Source organism: Cupressus sempervirens, chromosome 1 (genome assembly GCF_028749045.1).
Source record: "Cupressus sempervirens isolate cs-2001-9-10 chromosome 1, ASM2874904v1, whole genome shotgun sequence".
NCBI lineage: Eukaryota > Viridiplantae > Streptophyta > Pinopsida > Cupressales > Cupressaceae > Cupressus > Cupressus sempervirens.
The window spans coordinates 196,037,521-196,065,296 of NC_143118.1; the positions used below are offsets into that span (position 1 = coordinate 196,037,521).

At 35.1% G+C, this 27,776-nt stretch overlaps 1 protein-coding gene across 4 annotated transcripts in view; it reads right to left on the bottom strand.

The window, feature by feature from the left end:
* LOC149576782 (magnesium transporter, putative (DUF803)) overlaps positions 1-27,776 on the bottom strand; it is a 128,607-nt gene that overhangs the window by 71,732 nt on the left and 29,099 nt on the right. For all 4 annotated transcript variants that reach the window (XM_089819886.1, XM_089819887.1, XM_089819879.1 and 1 more), the window contains one exon: positions 12,137-12,266. In XM_089819886.1, the coding sequence (XP_089676012.1) occupies positions 12,137-12,266 (130 nt within the window). The remainder of the gene's footprint in view (positions 1-12,136; positions 12,267-27,776) is intronic.

The window sequence follows — 27,776 nt, forward strand, 5'->3', positions numbered from 1 at the left end:
CATTATTGGCATTTTGTCATTTTGTTGATTGTACTCACTTTGATATGGTTATGATACATTATTATTATTTCACTGTTTCATGCTATTCGGCTCATTGTCATCATGAACATCTTTATGATATATGATATTCGTAGAATCATATTTGAAAAATGAATTTTGAATCTTGCATCTTGAACTAAGTTAATTTGTCAAATGGTCATTAGTAATGGTTATGAAGTTTCAAGTTTCAAGTTTGAACTTATGGTTTGCGAATCGCATTTCAATTTTCTCTATTCATTGTAGTCAACTATATTTGGTATGTAAATGTTACATTGTTATATAATATATTGAAATATCATTTCATAATTAGCATTTTCAGTCATATATATTAATAATATTATATATATACTATGCAACCCCCTTCCCCCACTCCCCCTCCTCCCCCCCCCCCCACAACGAACCCCCCTCCTCGCTCCCCCACCGTCCCCCTGCTGTCCCCAAATTGAGGTTATGTTTTTCCTACACCCAAAACTCGTCCCGACATCCCCCCGCATCGCCGCACCCCCGCGTCAGGGTAACATTGGATTTTTTGGGTCAACAAATTTTTTTATTGAAATGTGTCAATCGTACTTCATTATTTTTAAAGTTTCTACTTGCATTTGCCTATGTTTTTTGCATCGAGATTTGTGTTTAAAATTGTGTGCCCTCGCATGTTATTTGATTTTTGTTTTCTTTGCATTCGGAAACGTGCAAGATGGCGTCACTGACCAACTTAATGTTGGAGGGCAATTAGAGATTCAATGGCAAAAATTATAACATTTAGGAGCAGCCCATGTTGGCAACCTTTAAATATCAGCTCCTTGTTGCCCTTGTTTTGGGAACAGAGACTAGTCCTTCCAAAGTCCAAGCAGACCAGGACAAGTTTGATGATCAAAATCCAAAAGTTGTTATGCTTCTCAAGCTCTGTATCACAAATGATCAATTGCCTCATATTCCTTCTGGCAAGTAAACAAACATCTAGCAACATCTAAAGGAGTTGCATGAGACATCAGACAAGAGTCGAGGGTTCTTTCTAAAGAACCAGTTGTTTTCCATCATGATGGATGAATGTATGAGGATTCATCCATCATGAAAGAATCATGATGGATGAACCAGTTGTTTTCCTTACGAAGCATCTCACAAAGATTAAGGACATTTGAGATCAGCTCTAAGCTATTGGTTGAAAAATGAGGGAAAAAGACATGGTAACCATCACTGTGAAGAGTCTACCTAAACCTTATGAGCACTTTATAGACTCTCAACATTACTCGCACTAATGTTGATTTGAATTATCGAGAGTTGTGCACAAAACTTTTGAAGCAAGATTGTTGGAAACAACAGTTTGGTAGCACTGCCACCTCATCCTCCTTAGAGCAAGTCTTTTCGGACAAAGCCTTTCACAAGCATAAAGACAAATCTCAGCACTCTCAATCGTCTCAACTCTCAACAGAAGGGGTTCTAGCCAATCTTAGGATGGTTCAAAGAAGGTGGTGCAGTGTAACTACTATAAAAAATATGGCCATTTGCACAAGGATTATCCCAATCGATTGCCTTATGAACAACGGAAGCAAGGAGGATCTCAGCGTAAAGCCAATGTTGTCAAGCACTCAAAGCAAAAAGAGTCTTCCTTTTATGCCTTCATGGCTAAAAGACCTATACACCATGTTAAATCTTTTGCCCAATAGATAAATTCTAGTGCTTCACAGCATCTCACTAACAGGCATGATTCGTTTATAGATTCTTCTCCCTTTATTGATTCAGTTATATTTAGAGGGGGTGTAGAGTACACCGTTGTCAGCAAGGGAAACAATTAGACATAGTCTGCTGGAAGGAATCTCATTTTCCTCAATGTATATTATGTTCCTGGCATGGAGCTAAACCTACTCTCAATTAGTCACAGCATATGGCATTCTCCTCAACTTGATGTGGTATTCAGCACACACAAGTGTTCGATTGTTGATCATACAACACACACTACTGTAGTTGTAGGCATTGAGGATCATGATATACAGACTTGTAGATACAGGAATTTTTTTTTGAACATGCCTTCCCAGCAAAATCATCTTTTATCAGCAATCTCTAGCATTAGCGATATGGTCACCTACACATTTACTATTTTGCTCAACTTGTTCAAGATGATTTACTACGAGGCCTACCTGAAATTCAAACTCAGAATCAGTGAATTTGTGGAGCTTGTTAGGCTGGAAAGAAGCATAGGACGTCGTTCAAGGATAATGACTCATGGCAAGCCTCTATGGTACTATAATTGGTCCATGTTGATGTATGTGGTTTGATAAATACTCTTGTTACTGGGAAAATGAATCTTATCTTGACACCTATTTATTGAATTCAATCCTACACATGGAAAACCAACAGTAAATATTTTTATAGAATGGACAAATGATATTCACTTAAATTTGCAAGTACCTAAGATCATAATGAGCATGGCTAATGAGCTGAATTCATTCAAGACATGAGATCAAAATCAATCTATATGTAGAGAGAAACAAAATGAAAATTTGGGTCCTAACAGTGGCTCTTTTTGGGGGCATATTTTCATACATGGACATAGTGAGATCTTAGTTATCTCTAAAGAGTAGACCAAAAGACTAAACAAGAAGAATAATAGCAAACAATAAGAAAAACAAAATAATTAAACATCTTGTTTTAAGAGATACTCCCCACTCCTTATAAGAGAAGAAATTCTTAAAGGTATTGGACATGCACTCAAAATTCTTGAACTTCTCTTTCAGTATTCCATAAGAAATAGGAATTCTCTCCTCCTTTGTCCACAATAATATAAAGTCCTAGCCATATTGCTTCAAATTTTCCATGTTTCTATCCCTTCGATTATTTTTAAGATGTTCTTGTTCCTAGATTCTGCTTGGTCATTCCCTTGTGGGTGATATGGCGATAAGTAAGATAAAGTGATCCATATAGCTTGTAGAAATCTAAAAACTCTTTAGATCTTAAGCACATTCCATTGTCAGCAACAAGCTTATAGGAGACTCCAAATCTAGTTAAAATGTTCTCCATTAGGAATTACATTACTACTTTGCTTGTTGCTTGTTAGGTTGGTATAGCCTCAACTCATTTGATGAAGTAGTTTGTTGTCATAAGAATCCAATTGTTTCCTCCGCTTGACTTATCAATAATTTCACCTATAAAATCAATTCCCCACATTTGGAAAGGCTCACATGTATGCATAGGTCTATGAGCTAAAGCTCCATCATATTTCAATTTCCCTAAAAACTTCTGACAAGGCTACTAGTTTCTAACACAAGTATGACAATCTTTGAAAATATGTGGCCAATTGTAACCAACATGTAAAATCTTGTGAGATGCAGTCTTAGCTAAGAAATGTCCTCTTCAAACTCCTTCATGTAATTCCTTAAGAATCTGCTTTGCTTGGTCAATATCCAAACAAAACAATAAGACATCATCCCTATTCTTCCAATATAGGTCAACTTGAATCAATATATCTCTAGATGCTTGGCAATTTATTGTCCTCATCTGACTCTTAGTTAATGCCTCTTGGTACATCATATGCCTCAAGTAATATACAACATCCTTGTACCATGGCCATTGCTCTATAATCACCACAATCTTTTCTAATTCAACATGATGTACTTGGACAACTTCTAAATATGAGTCAGCCATGAGCTTTTCTAAACCTTGACCCCTCACTAATTTAGTAATTTGAATGTCTATATTTTACTCTTGAACTTGGTTTATCCATCTACACCTTTGACCAGTAGTCTTTGACTATCTTAATATATCTTTAACAACTACATTGGGTACATATGCTACCACACTTGCCCCAACCGACATGTACCCAATGCATATGCTTGTTTCTCATTGATGTCATAATTCAATTTTGTTGCTTGTAGAGTCTTGCTAAAGAATGCCACAGGTTGTTCATGACCCTCATTATTCTTTTGAAGCATGACTGTTGCAATTGTGTGGGAAAATGCAAAGGAGAGAATTTGAAATGGTCGTTCCTCAACTGTGTAAAGTCCCTCTTATAGGTTCATTGCTATATGCTTTCCTGATGTGTTCATAACATTTGATGGCTATAACTTGCTTTGATCTCTTCACAGTAATTTTGTTCTTAATACCCTTCATCGCCATATGTTATCGCAATAAGCTTATCGGGTATTAGGGAGAATCAAATTCCTTTTGTTGATTACATATTTTATCCTGATAAGTTTCATCATGAAGACCTTGTCCGATGTTTACACTTTATTGCATTTGCTTTTCTATTGGTATAAGGTATCCTGATAGACCAATCGGGGATTGGTGTAATTCAACAATGCTTTCTCCGATGCTAATAGTTTATCCAATGGAATCCATTGGTGTTAGTTCTATCTATGCCCCCTTCTCTATAATTATTCTATCAGCATATGTTTTGCCAATATTATTATTGGGGGTCAATGTAACTTTAATGAGCTTTCACCGATGTCTTTCATCTTGCCAATGGCATTTGTCATTATAAGTTAGTCTGGTATCATATGTTTCTTTCCTTTGTATATTACACCATCGATATGTCTCTGGTCGATACAACTTTGTATTATTGTCCTTATGCTATTCATCAATATACATTATTCTGATGCCATCTTTTCCTTAGGTTGTCTAACTCCTCATCAAGATAACTCTTGTCGATAAGATAAAATTCCACCAAAATAACTCCTACGATATCCAAATGACCTAATTTGAAAGCCAACGTTTAGGATTCCCTTTGCCTAGTTTTCATGCCAATTCTTATAAGTCACTCTGATGGGTTGAGCTTTTAAGGCCACATCACACAGAGTCTTTGCTCAACACGTGTTTATTAAATCCAATCCTACACATGGAAAACCAATAGTATCTATTCTTATGGAATGGGCAAATGATGTTTCACTTAAATTTGCAAGTATCTAAGATCGTAATGAGTGTGCCTAACGAGGCAAATTCATTCAAAACATGAGATCAAAATCAATCTACATGTAGAGCAAAACAAAATGAAATTTTGTGTGCTAACAGTACGTATGGAGGAAATTTTAATTTTTAAACACTTCATGCCCATACAACATTTGCACTTTGAGGTCATATTCCCCTTGGTAAATGACTTATTTTTTTTACCACCTTGTGGAATTTCAGACATTTTATTTTTCCTTGGGTGTGTATGACTCGCATTATGAGCACAATTAGGCTATAGTAGAGGATTTTAATTTGTTCGATTGTTTCCCTCTTCCATGTGTTTTTGCACTCTGAGTGCTTATGGGAATCAAATGTGGACTCATTCCTTGCATAAGTATTTCTTGGCCAATGCAAATTTGCGCTATGAGTGTAAATCTAGGCACATTTCCAATTTTTACACTTCATAATATTTCCTCAACAAAGATTTTTTCTTTTCAAATACATCCTTTGAACGCTTGAAACCATGCTCTAAGAGCATCTCGACTCTGTCGGGATTTCTTTTGGTTTCTAGTCATTTATAAGTTTCTATATGGATGGAATTTTAATGCGATGACCTAACCACATTTCTTCCTTTCTTGTGCACGGAGCTGATCTCACGATGGATATGTTGGCTCCACAATATTTTCTCAATGTATGTGGATATACTCACCAGGTAAAGCATTTCAGTCCTCTCTATTAAGATTGACGTCTATTGCAAACGAGGTTCAATGATAGCCTTTGGCTTCTGTATCAGATACAGTCTTTCATATCATGAGCCATTATATAATACTTTCCATGGCTTTCCAAATAATGTTGTGCTTGATTTCTCTTTTGCGATCCCAAAACTAATCTCAGTTCCATTAATTCCTAAACTATTTGACTTTCATCCATCTCACTCCTTACCATGACTTTCTAATTTTGCAACTTTTGTCCAAGCTTGTGAATGTATTGTTTTTGGTCTCGTTCAAAAGTTGTTTTACACGGTCAAATTTGGCATCCTCAACCATCTAAAGATAGCCTTCCACATCATTATTCTTAATAGGTTAATATTCTCCCATTGAATCTTTTCAATCTTTACACAATATGTTATGGCTTTCCTTTCAGATTGAGTAATTTCTCTTTCAAAAGTTGTTTTACACAGTCAAATTTGGCATCTTGAACCATCTAAAGACAGCCTTCCACATCATTATTCTTAATAGGTTAATATTCTCCCATTGAATCTTTTCAATCTTTACACAATATGTCGTCTTTCCTTTCAGTTTGAGTAATTTCTAATTGTTAGGTTGAATGGCACTGGGGGGTGATTTAGTGCAACAATAATTCTTATAGCTGAAATTAAACTTTCAAAATAACCAACATGTAAAACTGAAAATAATATAGAACACTACAACATCCACGCAATTTGACACAAGACACTAAGAATTTGCTACCGTAGAAACCCTAGTCAGAGGGAAAAACCACGATGGGGATGGAACACACAACGTTTCACTAAGCTCTATGAAATATGGCCTATTAGGACCAATTACAATCACCTTGTTAAAGGCATACCTTTTTGGAAGTATATTGGCCCTATTAGAAGCTAAAAAGTCTTGTTAAAGACTATTCTCCTAAGAGATTTACAACACAAGTAAATGTGTCACCCTGTTAATGAATTTAACCTTCAAAGCTGTAACTGTTAGGAAAGAACAAGTAGCGTGATCTAGCAAATAGCACCAATACTTTGGCTCACACTCCCTCTTTACAAGAGAACAGACTCTTATCCTGAATCACACTCTGTGAATCTCAATCTGTCACTACCACACACACAATTTATCTTTACACACACATCTTTCATCCATAAATGGTTGTTAATATATTCCCTTAATTATGGTTTCCCACCAACTTAACAATTCATGATGACTTCCCTCCTTACAAGTCCTCCAAACAAGTTGTAAACAATCTCCAAATTGCAATGACAATACAATCCAATCACGCATCAAATTGACAGAAAAGTCAAAACGTGCTACAATCCAATCTAGCATATGTGAAGCAAGTATTTGTCCCTGCAAAACGTGTTGCATCAATTTGACAAGAAAGCCATATGAATGTTGTTTCAAGTCAAATAGTGCCATACCAAATCTCAAGCAAATGAAAATTGAAGTTTGGTATTAAGGATTAAAACTCAAAAGCAATTCTGCAGATTCAACATAGCTCTTAAATGTTCCAAACATTTCCGATGTAGCCATACATTGTGAGTCTTGTAAGGTGATGTGACTACATTGTAAGATTCAAGGGGGAACTTGCAATCCTCTTCCATGCATTTCTTGAAATCCTGGACTCCCAGTATATGAATTTGTTATGAAAAAGGGAAGCACAAAATTTTAGAGGGAAATATAAGCATGACCAAAAGAAATTGATTTCACCTTTGGAGGAAATCGATAATGCATTAGAAATTGTAGCAGCAAGAGGCTAATTGCTAGTTTCTGGGGGGTGACATTGAAAGAGGCTTATTGAGAGCTTGGGTAAACAGTAGGCATCCTATGCAATATTTTTAACTGGCTGGGCTTTCAAGGCAGACTTTTAAACAATCGGGAAGGTGTAGCATGGAGTTTGGAAGATCCTACACTGGTATGCGTGAAACTGTGGTCAGCAGCTACACGTGAGCATGGACATTGCATTTTATCAAGGTTGCATGGATACTCATACCCACACCCCTAGTACTCATACCCACGTACCCAAGGACTGGGTACACGTATCCCAAATACCGGGTACTCAGTGGAAAGCATCATAGTGGTGCAGAGGAACCTAAATTTCAAGAAGACAAAGATATAAAAGCTAGAGAAGCCATTTGTAATAAGTTGTCAAAGGAGGTAAAAATGTTTATTTAATTGGTGAATGGATCTATTGACATCCATCTAAAGTCATTTGAGTCATTTTTATTGTATTTGGGTCAAGTTGTAAAGGCTATGAAGCCATTTTTTGTTAAAAATGTAAAAGTTGGGTAAAAAGTTGTAAAATGCAACTTTGAGAAAGTTGTTAATAATAGAAAAATGATGTAAAAAGGTATATGGTTGGTCTTGGGGGTAGTTAGGAAGGTTTATAACTGTCAAATGGATATAAAAACCATTGTATGGTCGAACCAAATCAATTTTGGAGAAGAGGAAATACTTTGATACATTTTTGGTGCATTTTATTGTTGTGGTTTTGATTGGTTTTTTTTTAAGTTTTAGAGTAGTTTCCAGGCATTGTACGGCCATGTACAGCCTGGAAACCATGTAATATAGTAATGGATATATAGTATGATGAATCCTTCTTCTCATGCTTTTTGTTTGGTTCAATTTTATGAATAAATGAATAAGTTATGGGTATTTTGGTGAAAGTGGATGTTTGCAGATTTGAGATTCGTTGAATATAGTCATATTGCAGTGTGTGGTGTGGACATATTTTGGAGACTCAGGATCTCTAATTATATTCATTGGAAAGATATGTGAACTACTTTTCATTTCCAACTGGTTTGAATCATTTTCATTTAGATTTGGAAAAGTTATGAAGATTTGAGTAAAAACTGGTTTTTAAATGCCTTCAATGGTGTTGCAGAAAAAGATTTGATATTATACAATGATTTATGAATGAGAAAAGAAAATAACTTATATATTTGGAAACTAGACTTAGGAATGGATACTAAAAAATTGGTTTGGTATTATTTAAATTTATTTTGAGAAAGTTATTTGATTCCCTAAGAAGGGTTAATGGTTTGGCTCCTGATTTATGACAGAGAATATGGGTCTTGGTTCAGAGTACATAATTTATAATCTGCTTATTGGATTGATCTCATCTTTAGATATGTTTTATAATTACTAATTTAGAACAATTCCTCCAAAGGCTTTTTCAATAAGATATTTAGAACTGGAGTTATGAACAATGGAATCAGACATAGCAATCTGATTGTGTGAGTGAAGATGTTGTCTTTATCGGTGTATAATGTCAGGGTTCTTTGTTGAAATCTTTGAGATGTTCTTGGTTCCTTGAGGGTGTACCAGCCTATTGTGAATCTCTTGAGTTGCACTAAGATTCCTTGAAAATAAATACAGAGGGCTCTGCATCACATAGCTAAGGACTTTGATTAATATTTTTTATTTTTATTTTTTAAGTTTTTTATTTGCGTATCAGCTTCTTGTTTACCAAGCTTAATTCAATACCTAATCAGTTTGAAACTTTTATACAATATTGATTAACAATAAACTTTATCACTGTTCAAGTCAGAAGTTTATCATTTGCAATATGTCATTCATTGTCATATGATTTATGATCTTCTTGTTCATGTTTACAGTCTGCCTTCTCTATCATGCATGTAAACATTTATCATATATTATTATTACAAACATATAGCTAATCTGAAACTGAAAACAATACATTACATTTGCAAACATTATCACTGTTCTTGTTATGCATCTAAACATTTAAGATACATTATTATTATAAACATATAGAAAATCTGAAACTGAAAACAATACATTACATTTGCACACTTTATCACTGTTATTTTTTTGAAAAACCATTGCCATGACTCATAATTTCAGATTTTCTATAAATATAAAAGCATAATTAAAAATAAAGTTTCACATACCCAAGTACTCCCATCCCCTATTATGAAAAATAGCTGTACCCGTTCCCGTACCGGTACCCTAAGTACCCCCGTCCCCATGCAACCTTGTATTTTACAGTGGTCAAAATAGTTAATACATTTCGTACCAACAAAAACAATTATGTGAAAGTGAACTTTGATGGAGCTTCTCAAGGCAACTCAGAAAATAGAGGTGCTAGATTTGTTCTAAGGATCTCAAAAGATGATTTTGTGTTGAGGGAATCTCTCTTCATGGAGTCAAATCCAACAATTAGGTCAAATAGGAAGTAATAATAGAAGGAATGGTAGCAGCAATCTCAAAAGGGATAGAAGAAATTATGGTCGAACATGATTCTATGTTAGTTATAGATGCCTTACTAAAGGAACTTGTCCAAACTACTGATTAAGTAGTTATGCAGAAGAGACCTTGACTACTGAGTTGAATTTCCCTAATGTTAGATTCCAATATTGTAGATGAGAACTGTATCAAATTTCATGGCTAATGTTGGAGTTGATAAAGAATCCATTATAGTGCTTTATAGCCATTGTCCCACTTCTTAGGAAAGCTTAGAAAAAATTCTGAAGATGAAATGTATTTAAGTGGTAAAATTTATCTTGTTTTATGGACCTTAGGTCTCCTTTAGCATCAAACAGATCTGCATTCTACTCACCAGATGGTTGGATTGCCCAAGGATCTATAGTGGCTCGATTTGTCAATGTGAGATTTTCTGTCCTAAAAATCTTTCAGTGTCACTGACTCACATTTATGCTAATTTTTATATCATTTAGAAAGACTTTATTTCCTTGTGATTGATTTTCTTGTATGGTGTAGATATTTCTAATAATCTGGCATATATGAAGCAGGTGTTTGTGCCTGTAATGATATAATGCTATGCATATTTGGTGGTTTGTGATAGAGAAGCTCAACGGGTTGGTTTTGTGTATGGTGCCAAAAGGGATAGACTAGCTTGTATTTTCAGTTTGGGTTTACAAAGACCTCCTGGGTCTAAGGGCATGGTCAGGCAAGATTTCATTCAAAACATGTTCCAGGGATATTTGGAGGTCACTAGTGACTGCACCATTCCGGTTTTCTATGGTAAATTGGTGAACCACCCAAAGCAAAGAGTCAACCCTATTGTTGATGTTCAATTTTCATCACTCAACTGAAAATTCAGGGTCAATGGTAAGAATGTGCTTGAGGTGGAGGAAACAGCTATTTAGGCAAATGCTGGATTATTGGGGGTACAGGATTCAAGTTTGTTTAGCTGGCGTTCTGTTCATCTAGTCATGAGGATTATTGCTGGGGTTCCTGGCTTCTGCACTTTTCACTTCAAAGGCATCAATTGAAATTGTTTGGCAATGGTGTTGCAAATTTCAATTCTGCAGGATGTAGTCAGACACAATCACTAGTCTTTTTTTAAACCTCCATTCTGTAATGCCTTCCGGGTGGTCTTTAATATACATACATACATACATACATACATATAGATATATATATATAGTTACAGTTGATTATTTACTTCCTTTTTGTTTTACAATATTTAATACCAAAATAAAAATCTTAGATGTCAAACCAAAAGCATGGCATGCACAGGAGGCATATGATATTACAAAACAAGGCATTCGCTAAAGCTGCTCAAATATCTGAACATTTTCATTGTTTTCTTTTCATTTAACATTACTAATGTTTTCAGTATTTTTTTTTTATTTTTTTATCATACAATAGGCAAAACCTAAACGTATCGTGAGTTTGTTGAGCAACATAAACATAAATGTCAAACCTAAATGCACAACCAGATGACAATTCAATGATTCACAAGAGGCAACATACACGGAAGAAATAGACAAACTGATTCAAAAGATTAGAAACTCCAGTTTGTAGCTGACAATTTTTTGAAAGGAGATCTGTGGAGACACAGGCAGGTCCCTTGTAACTAGAAGCATCTCTGTATATGTATCCAGTATGAAAGACTCATCCGAAGGGGTGGGAGACATGTCTCCCTACAGACTTGGTACATCTCCCTACAGCCTTCGTACATACAGAAGAGGCCATGTAACCAAAAGAGCATGTATCTGATATCTCCTACTTATTAATATATCTTATCCTATGCTCTTGTGAATCAATTTTCCTTGCACCTATGCTTCTGCCAGTGGGGCAGCCTTTTGATTTTTTCAAATTTTCTCACACCTGCACATTATTTTTTCATAGGGTAGTGAATTACATTCTTTGAATTTGAAGGATTTGAATAACCATTTTGATTTCAATCATGACAGTGAATTCTAGCAATTATAAGTAATTTTGAGACAAGGATAACAAAATTAGGCAACAAAGAGTTAAAACTGGGCTAAACATGACAGTAAAATATTCAAAGGCACATTGGACCATAAATATTACTTCTGAATGAAAACAACTGTAGGCTGAGCTTCAAATTAACGTATAATCAGTATAGTTAGAGACTTATGCTTTTCACACATACATACATACATATCTATATATCTATGTATAAGCATTTCAAATTGCTACCATAAACCAAACCAAGCTTGGTCAAATCATGAAAGTAAAATAAGTCAACTTGCCTATCGTGCCAATGCCAGCCATAGTAATGCCTAGCCAATCTAGTGGGTTCATTGTCTCCTTTAAATAGAAATGGGAGAACATAGAGAGCACTGCTAAGCCACACCCAGAAACTGGCTGTATAACTGAAACCTACCACAAAATAAAACACCAGGTGTCAATTTATACTGTGCTTCAAACAGTAATATGATAAATAAAAATAGTAAGATGTTAGTTATTAGAAGAAGATCTATTTGCATTTCAGCCATTGAATTTAAAAAAGAATATAATCAGTATATTGTCAACTAATGTCATTGCTATAGAGCCAGATTTATCTGAATATCAAGCATATTAGTTTCATGTAAAGTAGGTGATGGGCCGCATACTGTAGAAAGAATGCCCATGGTTGGTACGTGATCATTAGACACAGAGTTACTCAAGATTAATACAATGTAAAGTCAATGAAGGTTTGTTTCATTGGGTAGAAATGTTAGGCCTTGAGAGACATTAGATTTGTAATATATCGGAGTTGCCGGAAATTCCTCTGTCCTTCCTTGGGCGCTCGTATCCGTATCCATATCCATGCAACTTTGTAATATATAGGTAAAGTTGACTGTTTATCAATAGACATATATAGGAATTCCCAGGAGCTTAATACTGACTCATTTAAGAAAAAAAGTTATCTATGAAGCTGACCTATGCCCTAGAGAAAACAAATTTAGGAAAAAAACTTAAATGCCCCCCTAGTAGATTATGAATTAATCACAGATAAGTAAACAGAAACAACTTCGCAATTTTAATCTGCCAAGTATTTGATATTATGGAAGAAACCCACACACCTTGTTAACTAGCACTCTAACTATTATATTTTATTTTCCAATGAAAATCAATCTTCTTAGTAACATGTTTTATTTTCCAAGCAAGAAAATTCTATATATATACAAAGAAAGGCTGAAAGTTAATGATAAAAAATTGGTTATCCCAATATATACTTAATCTAAGATATTTCCAATTTTTAGGTATGCAACGTCCATAGTTGGGCATTGGAAGCTCATAACTGTAGGTCTTCATGGAGATGGGCATGTTTCTTGCACAATGATGACCTGGAGTTTTTGTTTGGCAATATGTGAGCATCCTCCTGTTTGGTGATTTTGTTTCCTTCCCTTGCAGACTTGTGCAATGAAATGGTGTTCATGTTGGATGGTTACTTTTAAGATCTTGGTCACATGGAAAAACACTTGCTATTTGAACTGAGTAATGGAGTGCTTATGCTGGATTCATGGTGTTATCCCTTGTTTATATGAAAGCACCGGAATATAATCCCCTAATCTCTTGCGCATTGTGGAGTTGGTATATTTAGCAAACACCCGGACAAGCTAGTTCCTCTGTTTCTTTGTGGACAACTAGGTTCTCAAGTAGGTGTTGCAGGTTATTTTGTTTCAAAAATTGTGAGTATGTAGATCTACCGCACATTTCATTGCTTTAATGACATGTTTGATGGAAATGTCTGGATGTTTAAGTGAATTTCAGATCTACAAAAATGGTTTCCAGATTTTGCATGTTAACCAAAATCTGTGGTATGTAGATCCATGATAAAACTATATCTAGTGTTATGGATGAAGAAAATTACAGGTTTACATGGGTGCTTACATTGGTTCCTAATACTGTGGTCACTCTATTTGTGGATTGCCTTGGAAAATCAGGTCTAGCTGTGATCTTGTGTTTTGAGTATTGCAATCTATGTGAGATATCCGGTTGCCTCCACTATGCATATTACTAATTGTTGAATGTGTTGTCACTGATTTCAAAGGCTAAAGATCAAGGATAATTACAGGTTTACAACTTTACATGGGTTCTTACATTGGTTCCTAATACTATTGTACTGCCCACCAGTAGTTTAACCTTTCAGTTCATGTTGTTGAACACTTTTAGGCTAGTTTTTCATATATGTTTTAGTTCACTCAGTGATACTTGGAGGAGTTGTTTGTGTGACACTACATTATGGTTATGTTTGTCTTGAGACATTGCTTTGACATTATATGTTTTAGACTTTAGTTGATTGTTACGATTACTCTCATGGCGTTGTAAATTACATGTTTTCTATTGATTTCTATGATTGTGCTCATGGTGTAGTTACTTTATATGCTTCAGTTAGTAATTACAGAATTATCATGATGATGGATTGATATGTTATCATGTATGTAATGGACTTATAGGTATTAAACCCATACTTGCATGTGTAAGGTTATCTTATATGTTTTACATTTTTGTCTGATGTGTTTGTATGGTTGAGGGAGAGGCTCGTAGTCACCTACATGCGGGATCTACCCAATAGACCACTCCCTGCCATTGTCTGTTATATATGGATATGTACGTAAATGTTTGTCTCTTATGCAGGATTGCAAGTACTAGGCATCAAACTCCCTGAATTGCAGGATGAGTGTGCCCTATCGCAATAACACTAAGGTAAGGAAAGCAAGATAACATTTCTATTATATATCAATATGTATGTACATGCTTGTCTCTTATGCAGGATTGTAAGTACCGCGCATCAACTTCCCTGAATTGCAGGATTAGTGTGCCCTATTGCAATAACCCTATGGTAAGGAAGGGGAGATAATATTCAGGACCAAACCCCAACCTAAGCCCCTTATTGTCCCAACATAGTTAACAAGTATTATTTTTGACTACCCGGCCAAGTTTGTCAGGTGACATGAATTCAGTAACCCTTCCTTGAGCATGGTTTTGCAATATTGGTTCTAGTCAGTTTTCTCACTGATGGTATGTTATGTGATTTATTATGGAATTGTAAATATTAAATAGTTAAGGAAAATAAATAATGTTAATTAAAAAATTAGTTATTATGTTCGAGGGTATAGAGCACATAAATATAAGGTGATATGCATTAGGGAGTTAATCAAATATTTATGGTTGATTAAAAGATTTGATTATGGTGCCTAATTATGGAAATTAAGATATTATTTGATAATAGGAAATTATGATTTAAATATCCAATCACTTTAATAGGAATATATTGTGTTTATCCAATTGCTATTACAACTATTAAATAGTTACTAAAATAGTAATTATGTAATTTTAAGTTATATGCACATTTAATCAAAAAAAAGGTAAATAAATATCTTATCAGAAATTAGATCTTTCTAAACATCAAACATCAAATTAGATCTTCTAAAAGCTCATATTCTTAAATTAGATTTTCTAGAAATGTCAATATCATCAAATTTGATTTTGATTAAGAGATAACAACTAAAAAGGGATAATTATTATAATTTTAAATTATTTTTGTGACAAGTTGCCTTAATTAGGGTTTTATCTTTTCAAAAACCCTAGAAGAGTAAGTTGTCTATATTAGAACATTTTTAGCCATTTTTGCATAAGATGTTTTTAGAGAGATTTGGAGGCATTTTGGGAGACATTCTTGAGATAATTTTGGAGAGTCTTTTTAAGAGAATTTGGCACAGAGAATTTGAAGAAAGTTTTACAGGTTTTTGGAAAGCTCGTCTTGGTGACTTAGAAGAAGTCTCAATCTTAGTAGGAGCACCTGATTCAAGAGGCTTGCTTGGCTCTTCTCAAATTTTCACATCAATTTTCTAGCTAAGGACATGAGGTAGGTTTTGTATTTTTCAATCTTGCAAATCCCTCTTTCAAGATAGAATTGTTTTCACATGTGTTTACCATTTGGAATGTGATTGATGTTAAGATTACACACATAGGTTGTTGTGAATCAAAGGAAAGGAATAAGTTTTTGAGATCTTAGTGTTTATGAGCAATTTCTGATAAAGAATCCCTTCATTTTCTTTGTGGGAAATTTCTTGGAAAAACAAATGCCTAGTTTGAAAACCTATGAACCATATGCTGCTTTGGATCCACAACTAAAAGAACACTAGGTTGATTGAAAATTTCTATAGGAAAAATCCATGGCAGTAAATCAAAAACAAAACAATCAAAGAGGAACATAAACCAGGTATAGCTTCTATTTAATTTATGAAGAAGAATAAAAAAAAGAAAATATAGTCAAAAATTGGGTGTTTTAATTACCCATGTGTATCTTGTTGCCTTTCTTGTGGGGACTACTGTGGGTTTAGTTGACCACTTAGGAATGTGTATCCAGAGGTTCGAGTATGTTCTTTGTGGTTGGTGTTGTATAACTAATATGTGTACTTTGATGATTATCATGTCTTGATCATTGTTGCTTAATCCAATTGTTTAGTTCATGATATGTGGTTTACTATTTGTGAGTGTACGTTTGCTACATGCATTGTGATGTAGTTGATCTTTGATCCCAACCATAAGTGGGAAGATTATATCATGTGAATATTTGGGGATCTTGTCATGATGTTTGGTTTGAGGACCTTGAAATTGTGTTCCAATTATCTGTTATAGAACCCGCTGTGATCATTACAGTTTTATGAGATTTTATTTGATTCATGAGCCTAGGGTAGGTGATCTAGGTGTGTAGAGTGGGAAGTGACATAAGATGGGGGTCGGGGCCCTAATTGGCTACCAGGGTAACTCATTGTAAGTTAAATAACCAAGTATAAAACACAAAACATTAAAGGGGTTAATATGAACTAAAAAGATAAATGTGCCTCGCCCATGCCTTGAGCACCTATATAGGCTAGGATGGGAATGGAAGAAGATACATGATTGAGGTCTTGCATAGTTAGTAAACCTTGTCTGTACGAGAGGTTACTAATGCCATAGAGAGTCACTAGGGGACCAAGGTCCAGAGAGACTACCAATGTAACCTTAGAGTTGGCTCATGTGATGACACTTCCCCATATACATCTAGGTTTCATGCATGTGTTGTTGCCTCTAGAAATTATGTCTACTTTCTTTTGTGCATATAATACCCATTGTGTTAGAGAACTATCCGTATCCCCTTGCTTAGATTTCCTTAATGTGTTTTGTGGATTGATATCCGAGTGAGACTAAAGTTATCTCCTCAACATGGTGGGAGCAGGCCATTTAGGTTCCACATGGTCATGTAGTACTAGATCTTCCTACCATATGAGTTTCCAACAGTTTGTACCAGTGCTAGAAGATTTCTTGATGTACTTTCATGATTATCATTCTTGGAGAAATGTTCCCATTCTCATAGTTGTATTGACTCATGTATCTTGTATCCTTGTAATCCTTTTCGATATTACATGTATAGGTGTACTTGGAATAGTAGGAAATACCTTCTTCATTATGCTATGATAATTAACATGTGATTCTTCATTATGGAGTCTTCGAGGAATGTAATTTGTGTTAATGTACTTCTGTATATGTAACTTGTTATCATTGTATTGCTTCTGCACTATTTCATTGTTGTTGTACAATTTTTAAACAAACAAAAAAATGCTTAGCAAACTTAGTGACCTTGTTTGGTTAATTTCTCTATGACCTTGTTAGGTTAATTTCACTGGGCTCCTATTTTCGGTCACTCTATTAGTGGATTGCCTTGGAAAATCAGGTCTAGCTGTGATCTAGTGTTTTGAGTCTTGCAATCTACATGAGATATCCAATTGCCTCCATTATGCATATTACAGAGGATTACTCGAAGTAATAGAAATTTGGTTTGAGCTACATAAATGCTTGCTTGATGTGCTTCAGCTGCTTGATGTGCTTGAGTTGCTTGTGCTGTTTGAAGTGCTTGAACTACTTGAGCCATTTGAGGTGCTTGACGTGCTTGAACTGCTTAAGCTGGTTTCTTGTCTACTTGTCAGCTGCTTGGTCAGATTTATATGCCATGTCGTCATTGAATACTCCTAAAGGTTGGTTCTTCTAAAGTGGAGCATTTGAAAATATATGTTTTAGAGCTATTGAATACTCTAAACATTGTAGTCAAGTTTCTATAGAATGAATTTATAAATTGTTGAACTTTTAAATGTGGAGATATTTTTCATGAAAGAATCATGTGCTATAATTATCCTTGCCAGATTGGGAAGTGCTATTCTTGAGACAGGAGTGAATTTGAGAGCAGATTAATGTGTTTATGATGTGGAATAATATATTTGACTTTGTCTTCAGACTTCAGCCATCCACCTTTTCGTGTGTGAAGTTTTGGTGTCATTTCAAAGAAATTAATACATTTTGATCATGAATCATGCACATGCTATTCTGAGTGTGTAGTAATGAGATACGGGTATTCAATCCTGGGAAACTGTGGTATATATTACTTTTTAGAAAATAGTGGACAGCCTTAGAATATATTGGACTTCAATTTGAAGTGTATAACTCTGTATACTATTTTGTCTGTTTTTGACAACACCTGATGGAGATATTACTTTTTTTGTATTGTGGAGAACGATTGTTGATATTCTGATACAAAAGAGACAGTGCTGCATCTCCAGTTTGGTGAAAGCATATAGGTTGTTTCTGCTTGGTCTGGCATGAATGCGTATATACGACACTTTACTTCAGTTTTGAGAGATGAGATTTTAACACTAAGGTGGGGATTGAAGGAACTGTGTATGTGACTCAGTCATCATGATACAGGGTTTAGTATGATGGAGTTGTCAAATGCAAGAGAGACAAGCAGGTTCAATAGGAGGAGCATGATGAGACATTAGATTGGAGGTGGTGTTACCCTCCTTATGTATTTGTCCTTGATTACAAAAAGACAATACTCTGGCATCAACTCAGTTGATGTTTATCATTGGTGACATGAGCAGATTTACATTCAGTTTGATATTTATAGATGATTCATGTTATTCCTGTAAAGCTCACAGGTACAGGTGATTAGAGCTTATAGCTCCCATATGCAAGAGGTCAGGTATATGGTTCTTTTGACACATTTGATTGAGCATTTTATTTCACATCACATATTGATGCTCTAATCTATATTTGATGTCAATTTACTAAGTTCAAATTGATGTTACTAAAGCACATTTAAATGTGCCTGCATTATGATGAAAAGGATATCATTAGTGGTTGAAAGTGCTAACAAAGCACTTGATTCACATCTTCTAAATAGCCCAAGGCTATCAGGTTTATAAAGAATAAAGCACATTGTTATTATAAAGCACATTTTGTGCTTATCGGCTTCAAAGTGATAAAGATTTAAAGTGGCAATCGATACTTATTGTTTGATGTAAAAGAAGTTTAATGTGCTAAGTGCACACACAGCTGTTATGATAACAGCTGACTCAACCCACATTCAGCTCACTCATTGTGCCAGTGGCTTGAGTTTAATGCCCAGGTTTCAAAAGACATTTCAATATTATTTGGGAATGGTATGATTAGGGTATTATCATTATGTTTGGTTAATTTGTTCAAACCCTATGATGAGCAGACCGACATGAAGAGTGTTGAATCTGGTTCAGTGGCACTTTGAAGTACATACAGGTTGTGGGTCTTGAATATATTGCATGGCATGGTGTAAGCATTTGAATGACAGCTAATTTAATTATTTTGTTATGGGATACACAGGTATTATGTTTCTCTCTTCTTCTTCAAAAGATGTGGGTTTTTGGTTCAATTTTCAGTTTGAAAAAGCAGTTGAGAAATTTGTTTGTTTCTTTATGAAAGGTTCAGAATAGTTTTGGTTTTGTTTTCAAACTGGAAAATAGAAACAATTTTTGTTTACTGTTAATCATTGTTAAGAGTTAGAAACTCTACTACAAAGGCTTTATTGATGACAGTTATCTCTAATGTTATCAAGATCATGGTTTTATAAAAAGTCTTTAACAGTTTCTTTTGTTGCCCGTTCAGGGAGTGTCGGTCTCTCTGTGGTCTCTCCTAACCGGGGCTCCCCTAGTGGCTCTTAGAGGCGACAGAGGACCTCCTCTCGGCCTGTGCCTTATCCTTCGGTTGTTGGTTTCTTCTATGCAGTGGGGACAGCTAGTATGTGGCTTGTTGTTGCCCCTACCTCCTGTTGTTCTTTTCTTATTATTCTGCTTTCCCTGGACACTGTTTGGTGCTCCTGCTGTTTGCTGGTCTCTTTTGTTGTATCTCGGCAGTCCCTTAGACCCTCATGGTCTCTTGTTGGACATTAATAAATTTATCTTACCTTATTATTTCATCTGATGTTGTGGAATGAATGGGGAAAATGAAATGTAAATATATTTCTCATTAACCCTATACTACTATTTGTTACCCTACTTTGAGGCTAATCATATGAAGGCAGTTGTTTGGTTCTAAAACTGATTCGATCTCAGAAGCCCACAATCAAATGAAGTGAATTGTTGTAATCATATGAAGACAATTGATTGGTTCTAAAACTGATTTGGTCTCAGAAGTTAAAAATCAAATGAAGACAGTTGCATGATACAGAAAATTAATTTTGATCTCAGAAGTTAAAGCTTTATTCTTTATATAGATATGTAGACATGCACACAGACATAGAGTGTGTGTTTATGTATGCATGTAAAGGAGTTATCTCGTATTTGGATTCTTTGAATATCATTTTGCATCACTCAACAACTAGTAACCTTATAACAGCAAATCTATAATGCATTGTAAAGTTATTAGTTATTGTGATCAAACATACTTGATCCATTGAGATACAGGGGTTGGTGCTCCTTGCAGTTGGTGATCCATTGAGATACAAAGGTTGGTGCTCCTTGCAGTTGGTGATCCATTGAGATACAGGGGATGGTGCTCCTTCCAGTTGGTGTTGCTAAACATATATGTTCTGAATTGGTGCTCATTGAACCAATAAAGTTACAAGCTTGGAGTGGTTTTCCTTCCCTGTGAGGCGTTCCCACTCAGCAAATACATGTGTTATGTGATGTCATTTGTGTCTCATTCTGTTTCAGTAAAGTACTCCAATACCTTAGCATTGTTTTTGTTTCTCTTAATTGTACTTCTGATTTAAATGTTCATGCATTGTAATTCCTGTCTCACTCATGTTAAAAACAGAAAAGTGAATTTGATGTCATTCATAATCAAATGATGATTTATATGCTTTGTTAAAACTGTCAAAAGTTAACATTCAGTTAACTTTGTCCTCAGTTTACTTGATGTCCCATTGTTAATTTCTTTAAGCATTCAGTTTATTCATCTCTTGAGAAGGTGAACGAAAGTTATTCACTTTCCATTCTTGGTAAAAAATTACATCCCTCTGATTCACACCCCACCTCTTAGAGTGGTTTCACTGCTGTCCTTAAAAATAAAGTTTGTATTCAAGCACAAGAAGGATGTTTTGATTTGATGTGAATCTAAAATAGGACAATATAATGTTAAGGATGGGTACATTTAGCTAGCCAAGTTTTAGAGCAAAATGGGATTGACATTCCCCTACACCTTTGTTGGAGGAAATTTTCTCCCATAGGCAATCACATTCACTCTGGCTGCTGTCCAAAGGAAGATTCTAATATCTGAAAAATATAGGAGGCTGGGTTTCAAGGACCATCCAAGTGTGTTTCGTGTAAAGCTCATCAAGAATATGTAGATCATCTATTGTGGGGTGCCCTTTCTCCCAAGAAGTTTGGCAGTGGCTCCAGGCTAAGATGGGGTGGTCTAGTGCCCTCCCAAGTGACATCCTTTGTTTCTAATCACGATTTATCATCAAAAGTTCTACCTCATTTGGTAGCCTCTGGATTACCACTGCTTCCATCTTCTTATGGGAATTATGAAAGGAGAGAAATAGAAAGATTTTTCAAGATAAGGGAATTCGTCCTCAGTTGCTGCAGACCAAGATTGAGGTGGCAATTGTGGAAGTAGAAAATGGAAATCTTTTCAATTCGCTCCAAAGCATTCAAACTTCACAGATTGAGATGTGAAAAAGAGGGTTAAGTGGCAATGGTTGAGGACCCACTCATGGGTTGAGACTGGGAGTTCAGTTTCTTGTTCATCCAGGAATCAAGTGGTGTGGTCTCCGCCTTAGCACAGTTGGTTGAAGCTGAATTTTGATGAGTTCTCGAGAAGCAGCCTGAGCCCCTCAAAAGCTCATTGTATCATTAGAGATCACAAGGGTTTAATTACTTAAGCTCTTCAAAACCCCTTCCTAGTTGAACAAACAATGAGGCAAAATTCTTTACAGTTATACATGGTCTCATCTTATGTGAGGACTTAGCTATTAGGAAGAGCAAACTTGAAAGTGATTCATCTTTGCTGAAAAACACCCTATTAGTGAAATAGGATCATTCATCTATCTGTAACTTGTAATAGCACTTATGGATCTTTTATGTGTTTTCCAAGTTACTATACAAACAAATATGTATAGGAAATAAAGAGGCATGTCTCTTGAAGAGACATGTCCCTTTGACATATTAACTTACATTAGTTATAGTTATAACACAAGTAATATATATCTTCAATATATTGTAATAGTTTTGTAACAAGATAGATATATATGTATCACTCTTAATATAAGTTAATTATTCCATGTATAATATTTGTCATATATTATATATCTCATATATATAATATAATTTATCCGACAGAATTATAACATTAACACTCCCTCTTAATGAAGAAGGATAAAACACATAGATATTGCACCATAGGTAATATTTTAAAAATAATACATATAGGAAATCTTTGATCAGAAGATTTCTAGAATATGATATGATATAAGTATTGGCCTATCAGAATATCAACATATGATATTCACCAATTACTATTTGATATCATATTTGGTAACATGAGCATTGGCCTATCAGAATATCAATCATATGATATTCACCAAATACTCTGAGTAATGGCCTATCAGAACATCAACTAAATGATATCCACCAAGTACTCAATGTGGTAATGGCCTATCAGAATATCAATGCAAGATATACACCAAGTACCGAAAATATATCTATACAAGCAATTTGTAGATAATCAAATTAATGATATCAACCGCCTAGTTGTTGATTTATAAGATAAAGCCTTTACATGAATCAATTTCGCAAAAATGAATAATGCTACAAGTTATTGTAAGGACGTCATGTTGTGACCGCCTGTCACACCACGCCCATGCCTGGGACCCCCTTCCGTTTTTTTTAAATTTTTGCCAACTGTTTCCTTCTTCTACGAAGCGCAAGACTGAAGAAGTCACGGAAAAAACCAAAATCCTTCATTCCATGAAAAGTCCACTCCCTAAAATTCCGGAGCACAAGTCCAAAGGAATCATGGAAAAGACAAATTCCTTCATTCCTTCAAAATTCCGCTTTCCATAAAAGCGTTTGAACGCAGTTTTAAATTAGTAACGGAAAAGGATAAAATCCTTCATTCCATGAAAAGTCCGATCCCGCTAAATGTGGAGCGCAAGTAAGGAGTCAGGAAATATTGCGCTAGAAAATAAAATCCTTCACTCCAAAGAAATCCCGCTTTCCATAAAACAATATGAACTGTCATCCGCGTCCTGCATGCTGTCGAAGATACTCTCGCGAGCCACTCCATGCGAATACCCTCAATGGGAAGAGATTGGACACAAAGAGTTTGGTGGTGAAATCCGATTTTCACCTCATTATCTGTACTCAGCCTCTTGGAGTGGCATCGGGTTTTCTCAATAGAAGGCACAAAAATATTGAAGGTCAACGACACCAAGTACCGCGCATAGTAATTAATTTGTGGAGAGCTCGTAGATTAAACTCTTGAATGCTTTGAACAAAATGCTTCCCCAATGCAGTAAGATGGACATGCCAATTAAGTCTGTACTTGATGTTGTGTTAAAGAAGCTCAATTCAATCATATAAAAATATGGAAGATACATAATGCCCATCTTCATTAGCAGTGTCTTTATGCAATATGTGTCTGCCCATTCATATGAAATACAGAGTATATCACACTAAATTGCTAGAGGCCGTATACAACATCAGAACCTAAACCTCTGCCCGTAGTGGATAACTCAAATAGAGGGTGATAAATAATTGTTAAAAATGTATATCCCTACATGGAGAAGCGGACCAACACAATGTATAAGCTTCAGTTTCAAGCATGGATTGAAACAGTATGCTATCCACCAGAATAACCTTGCCGAGTATCCCTCTCTGTCTACTCGCACACTATGGTATTGTCTGATTTCATATGGGATGGGTGTCAATCTTCTTCAAATCGAAGTCCATTTTCCTGTTCTCACTGCTAGTTTCAAAAGAAATTGGATTATTGCATGAAGGCGTGGAAGCCGCAAAGTCTGAAGGCATGGAAGCCAAAGATGAAGATTTGACGTAGCAATTCTAAAGCAAAGTGGTCTTCAATATTCATCCACATAACATGGGTAATATATCTTATTGGGATTGATAGAGACAAAGTTTGAAGGAGTCACGAAATGTTTTGAAAAGAAGAAAAATCCGCCAGTTCAGAAAAAGCTTGCTCTCTAAAATTCCAGAGCGCAAGTCTGAAGGAGTCACGGAAAAGACAAATTCCTTCATTCCTTCAAAATTCCACTTTCCATAAAAGTGAAGAGCGCAGTTTTAAATCAGTGGAAGAAAAAAAAGATTAAATCTTTCATTCCATGAAAACCCCAACCTTGTAAAGCGTGAAGCAAAATTTTTGCATAATGAAGGAAATATTATGCAAAGAAAAAAAAATCCTCTATTCTGGAAAAAGCCCGCTCCCGTAAATTGATTGGAGCACAAGAATTTGTTAAAAAAGGTGAAAAGCAGGAAAATTGAAAATTTTGAGAAAAAATCCAAAATTTAGAGGAAGAGGGTGAAATTCCTTGAGGAGTGAAAAATTGGGCTAAGAGAAAAGCGAAAAAGCAATGTTGCTTCAAAGAAAAGTATTTTTTGGATTTACATTAAAAAATTAAATATTAGTTACTAATATTTAATTTGATTTTTTTGAATAATAATCCAAAAAATAAAAATGAAAAAAGTTGCAAATGAATTTGATTTTTTTCATTTAAATATAAAAATTAATTAAATATTGATTTTTTAATTGATATTTAATTAATAAAACTAAAATAAAAAATCAAAATAAAAATACTTAGCTTCACCATGAAGTTAAGAGCATTAAAGATAGCAACTTTTTGAATCACGTAGCAAAAAAGTGACAAGTGGCATAAAAAAAATGAAAACCTTGATGGTTAAGTAAAGCAACTGCCCAATTTTAGTCTACAGCTTTAAAGGCATCTTTTTGAAGAATGATTTATATAAGATAACTTCTCATTCATTTAGGCTCACACAGAAATTTGAAGAGCAAATTGAGAATAGGAGTAAGATTCGAGGAGTTCAAGCAAGCAGATTTTTTGGGAACTCTTCTGAAATTGTTGAGGAGTTTTTTGGGAATTCACGACAAAAGATTTTGAATCCTATCAAAAAGGAATTTCCATTGCAGTGAGTTGTGAAATTTCATATTTCTGGCGGAAGTGTTAAAATGTTATGTCCCCATTTTGAAGGCAATTTGATTTAATTAATTTAATTAATTAGGTTGTCCAAAATAATGAATATTTTATGAGGATGACTAATTAATTATTTTAATTAAATAAATAAGTGGTATTAAGTTAATTATTTATAAAGTTATCAAATAAATAAATATTAAAAGGTAACTTTATATTTAATTAATTTAATAAAGTGACTTGAATTATAAAATATTTTATAAAGTCACTAATAGATAAAATAAAATAATGTTCTAGAAGTATCTGGAGAAAGTGGAGAAAAAGAATAAATAGGCACCCCGGGCTTCATTCTAATTATCCAGTTGTTTATTTCTCTCTTGACATCAAATTGTGATTAAGTCACATAGTCTATTATGGAGCCAAGTGGTTTCAGATAGTCAGTTGATCGTTGGGAACGAAAACTCCTTTGGATTAGCATAACTGAGGAAGTGAAATATCTTCTGAAGGGTTGCACAATTGGAGGTGATACTTCAGTCACTTCAGCTAGGGCATCATTGGGCCTAAGGCCATTTTCAGCATTTCAGCATTTCAGGAGGCAATTTTAGCAGGGCCGAAATTATTGGAAGTCATTTCTAGCAGGTCCGCAAGCTAAAAAAGCAGTCCGAAAAAAGCAGGCCGAAAAAGCAAAACCAAAAAAAAGGCAGTCCGAAAAAGCAGCTCCGAAAAAAAGCAATCCGAAAAAGCAGCTCAAAAAAGCAAAACGAAAAAAGCAAATCTGAAAAAAGCAAGTGGAAAAAGCAGATCGGAAAAAAAAAAGCAAGCAGAAGAGGCAGCATTGAAGGAAAATATTACAGCCATCCACAATCAGGTTCTTCACTTCTCATTTGGCATATTTTCTAAGAAATGTAGGTTTTCAGCTGAGTACAAAATATAGCTTCAGCACTTCATTATTTTACATTGTACTTGTCTTTGTTTGCCATTTGGCATTATTGGTATCAAAGGAAGGCTAGGATTTTGCAATTGAAAGAGCGTTGTAATTTTTAGACTATCTATATTGCAACCCTAGAGTTGATGATCAGCTTATTAGTTTGCATTCCAATTGTTTGACAAAATATCAATTGGCTGTAAGTTCTCTTTTTGGCATAAATAATGTTATAATTTTGCATACTAAGTGTTTATATTAATGCCACTTGGTTGCAAGTGCATTAATGCCATCTTAGGTTGCATCCAAAGTATTTGTCTTAATTACTAGTTGCTGTAGCTGCATATTCCAAGTAGTTTAAGTCACATATTTGTATTGAATATTGTCAAAATTAGTTGCACATTCATGTTAGGTCATTGTTTAGACAATCTGGAGTCTTTTTGTAAGCATTCTCTTTGATGCAAATCGAAACAAGAGCCATTGCAGCAATCTGAAAAGTTATATCAATCATATGACCCCTTGTATGCAAAGTGTTTGACAAAAAATTTCGAGCCTTCAATCAGCATTTTAAGGTCGGAATTGAGCAGGACCACTACAGTGGTATCAGAGTTTGCTTGCAAAGTGTTTGACGAAATGTCAAACAACTGAAGTATAAAGATTTTTGGTGTTTGAAGGAGTTATAACCTATTGGGGTTATTACAATGGTATCAGAGCGGTTTTCTTGCCATCCTGTTGGGTGACAACCGAATTACATGAGTGATCAGCACTCTACTTTATCCAAAATGGACAGGTATAGTACAGAGTCTCAGAGGGCACGATCTTGGATAATTGATAGACACAGTATCCAAAGTCAGAATAGTAGAAAGGATGGTTATTTAGACATTCGAGATGAACTTAGGAAAATAAGCCATAACATGTCTAAACTGTTGGTTAAGCACCACCGTATAATGAATGGCATGTTGTCCGACCCAACTAAGGTGGATAAGTTGACTGGATTTCTATTTGGCAGATCTTCTCGCAAAGCACCGAATGAACCTTAATGAGGAGTTTGAGAAACAAGCTTGCAACCAGGCAGAGGTTTCAGTTCAGCCACAGGAAGAAATGGTGAAGGATATTACGCTGATGGATAGTAACTGTCAACTTGATACTCAAGTTGGGACAGTTGTATACAGGTTGCCAAAGGGTGATGTCTCTGGTACTCAGGATGGTTTGGTTCCAATAGGCAGTGACTACAGCGTAGTGGGTTCAGATGATGATTATGAGGATGTTGTTGTGCATGATGGTGAGATACCTGGTAGAGATGAGCAGACATTGAGCATTCATGACTTTGCTGAGAGAGAGTACCAGGCACAGTTAGATGCTTCGTCACATGAAGTTGAGGCTGGTAGTACTTCACATGATTTGTCCAGCCAGCTCAAGGTGAGCGAAGATAGTATTGTGACTTCATTATCTCATCATGACAAGATGCGAGATATGATAGAGGATCACATCCGGATGATTCAGTTACAAGGTAGACATAAGG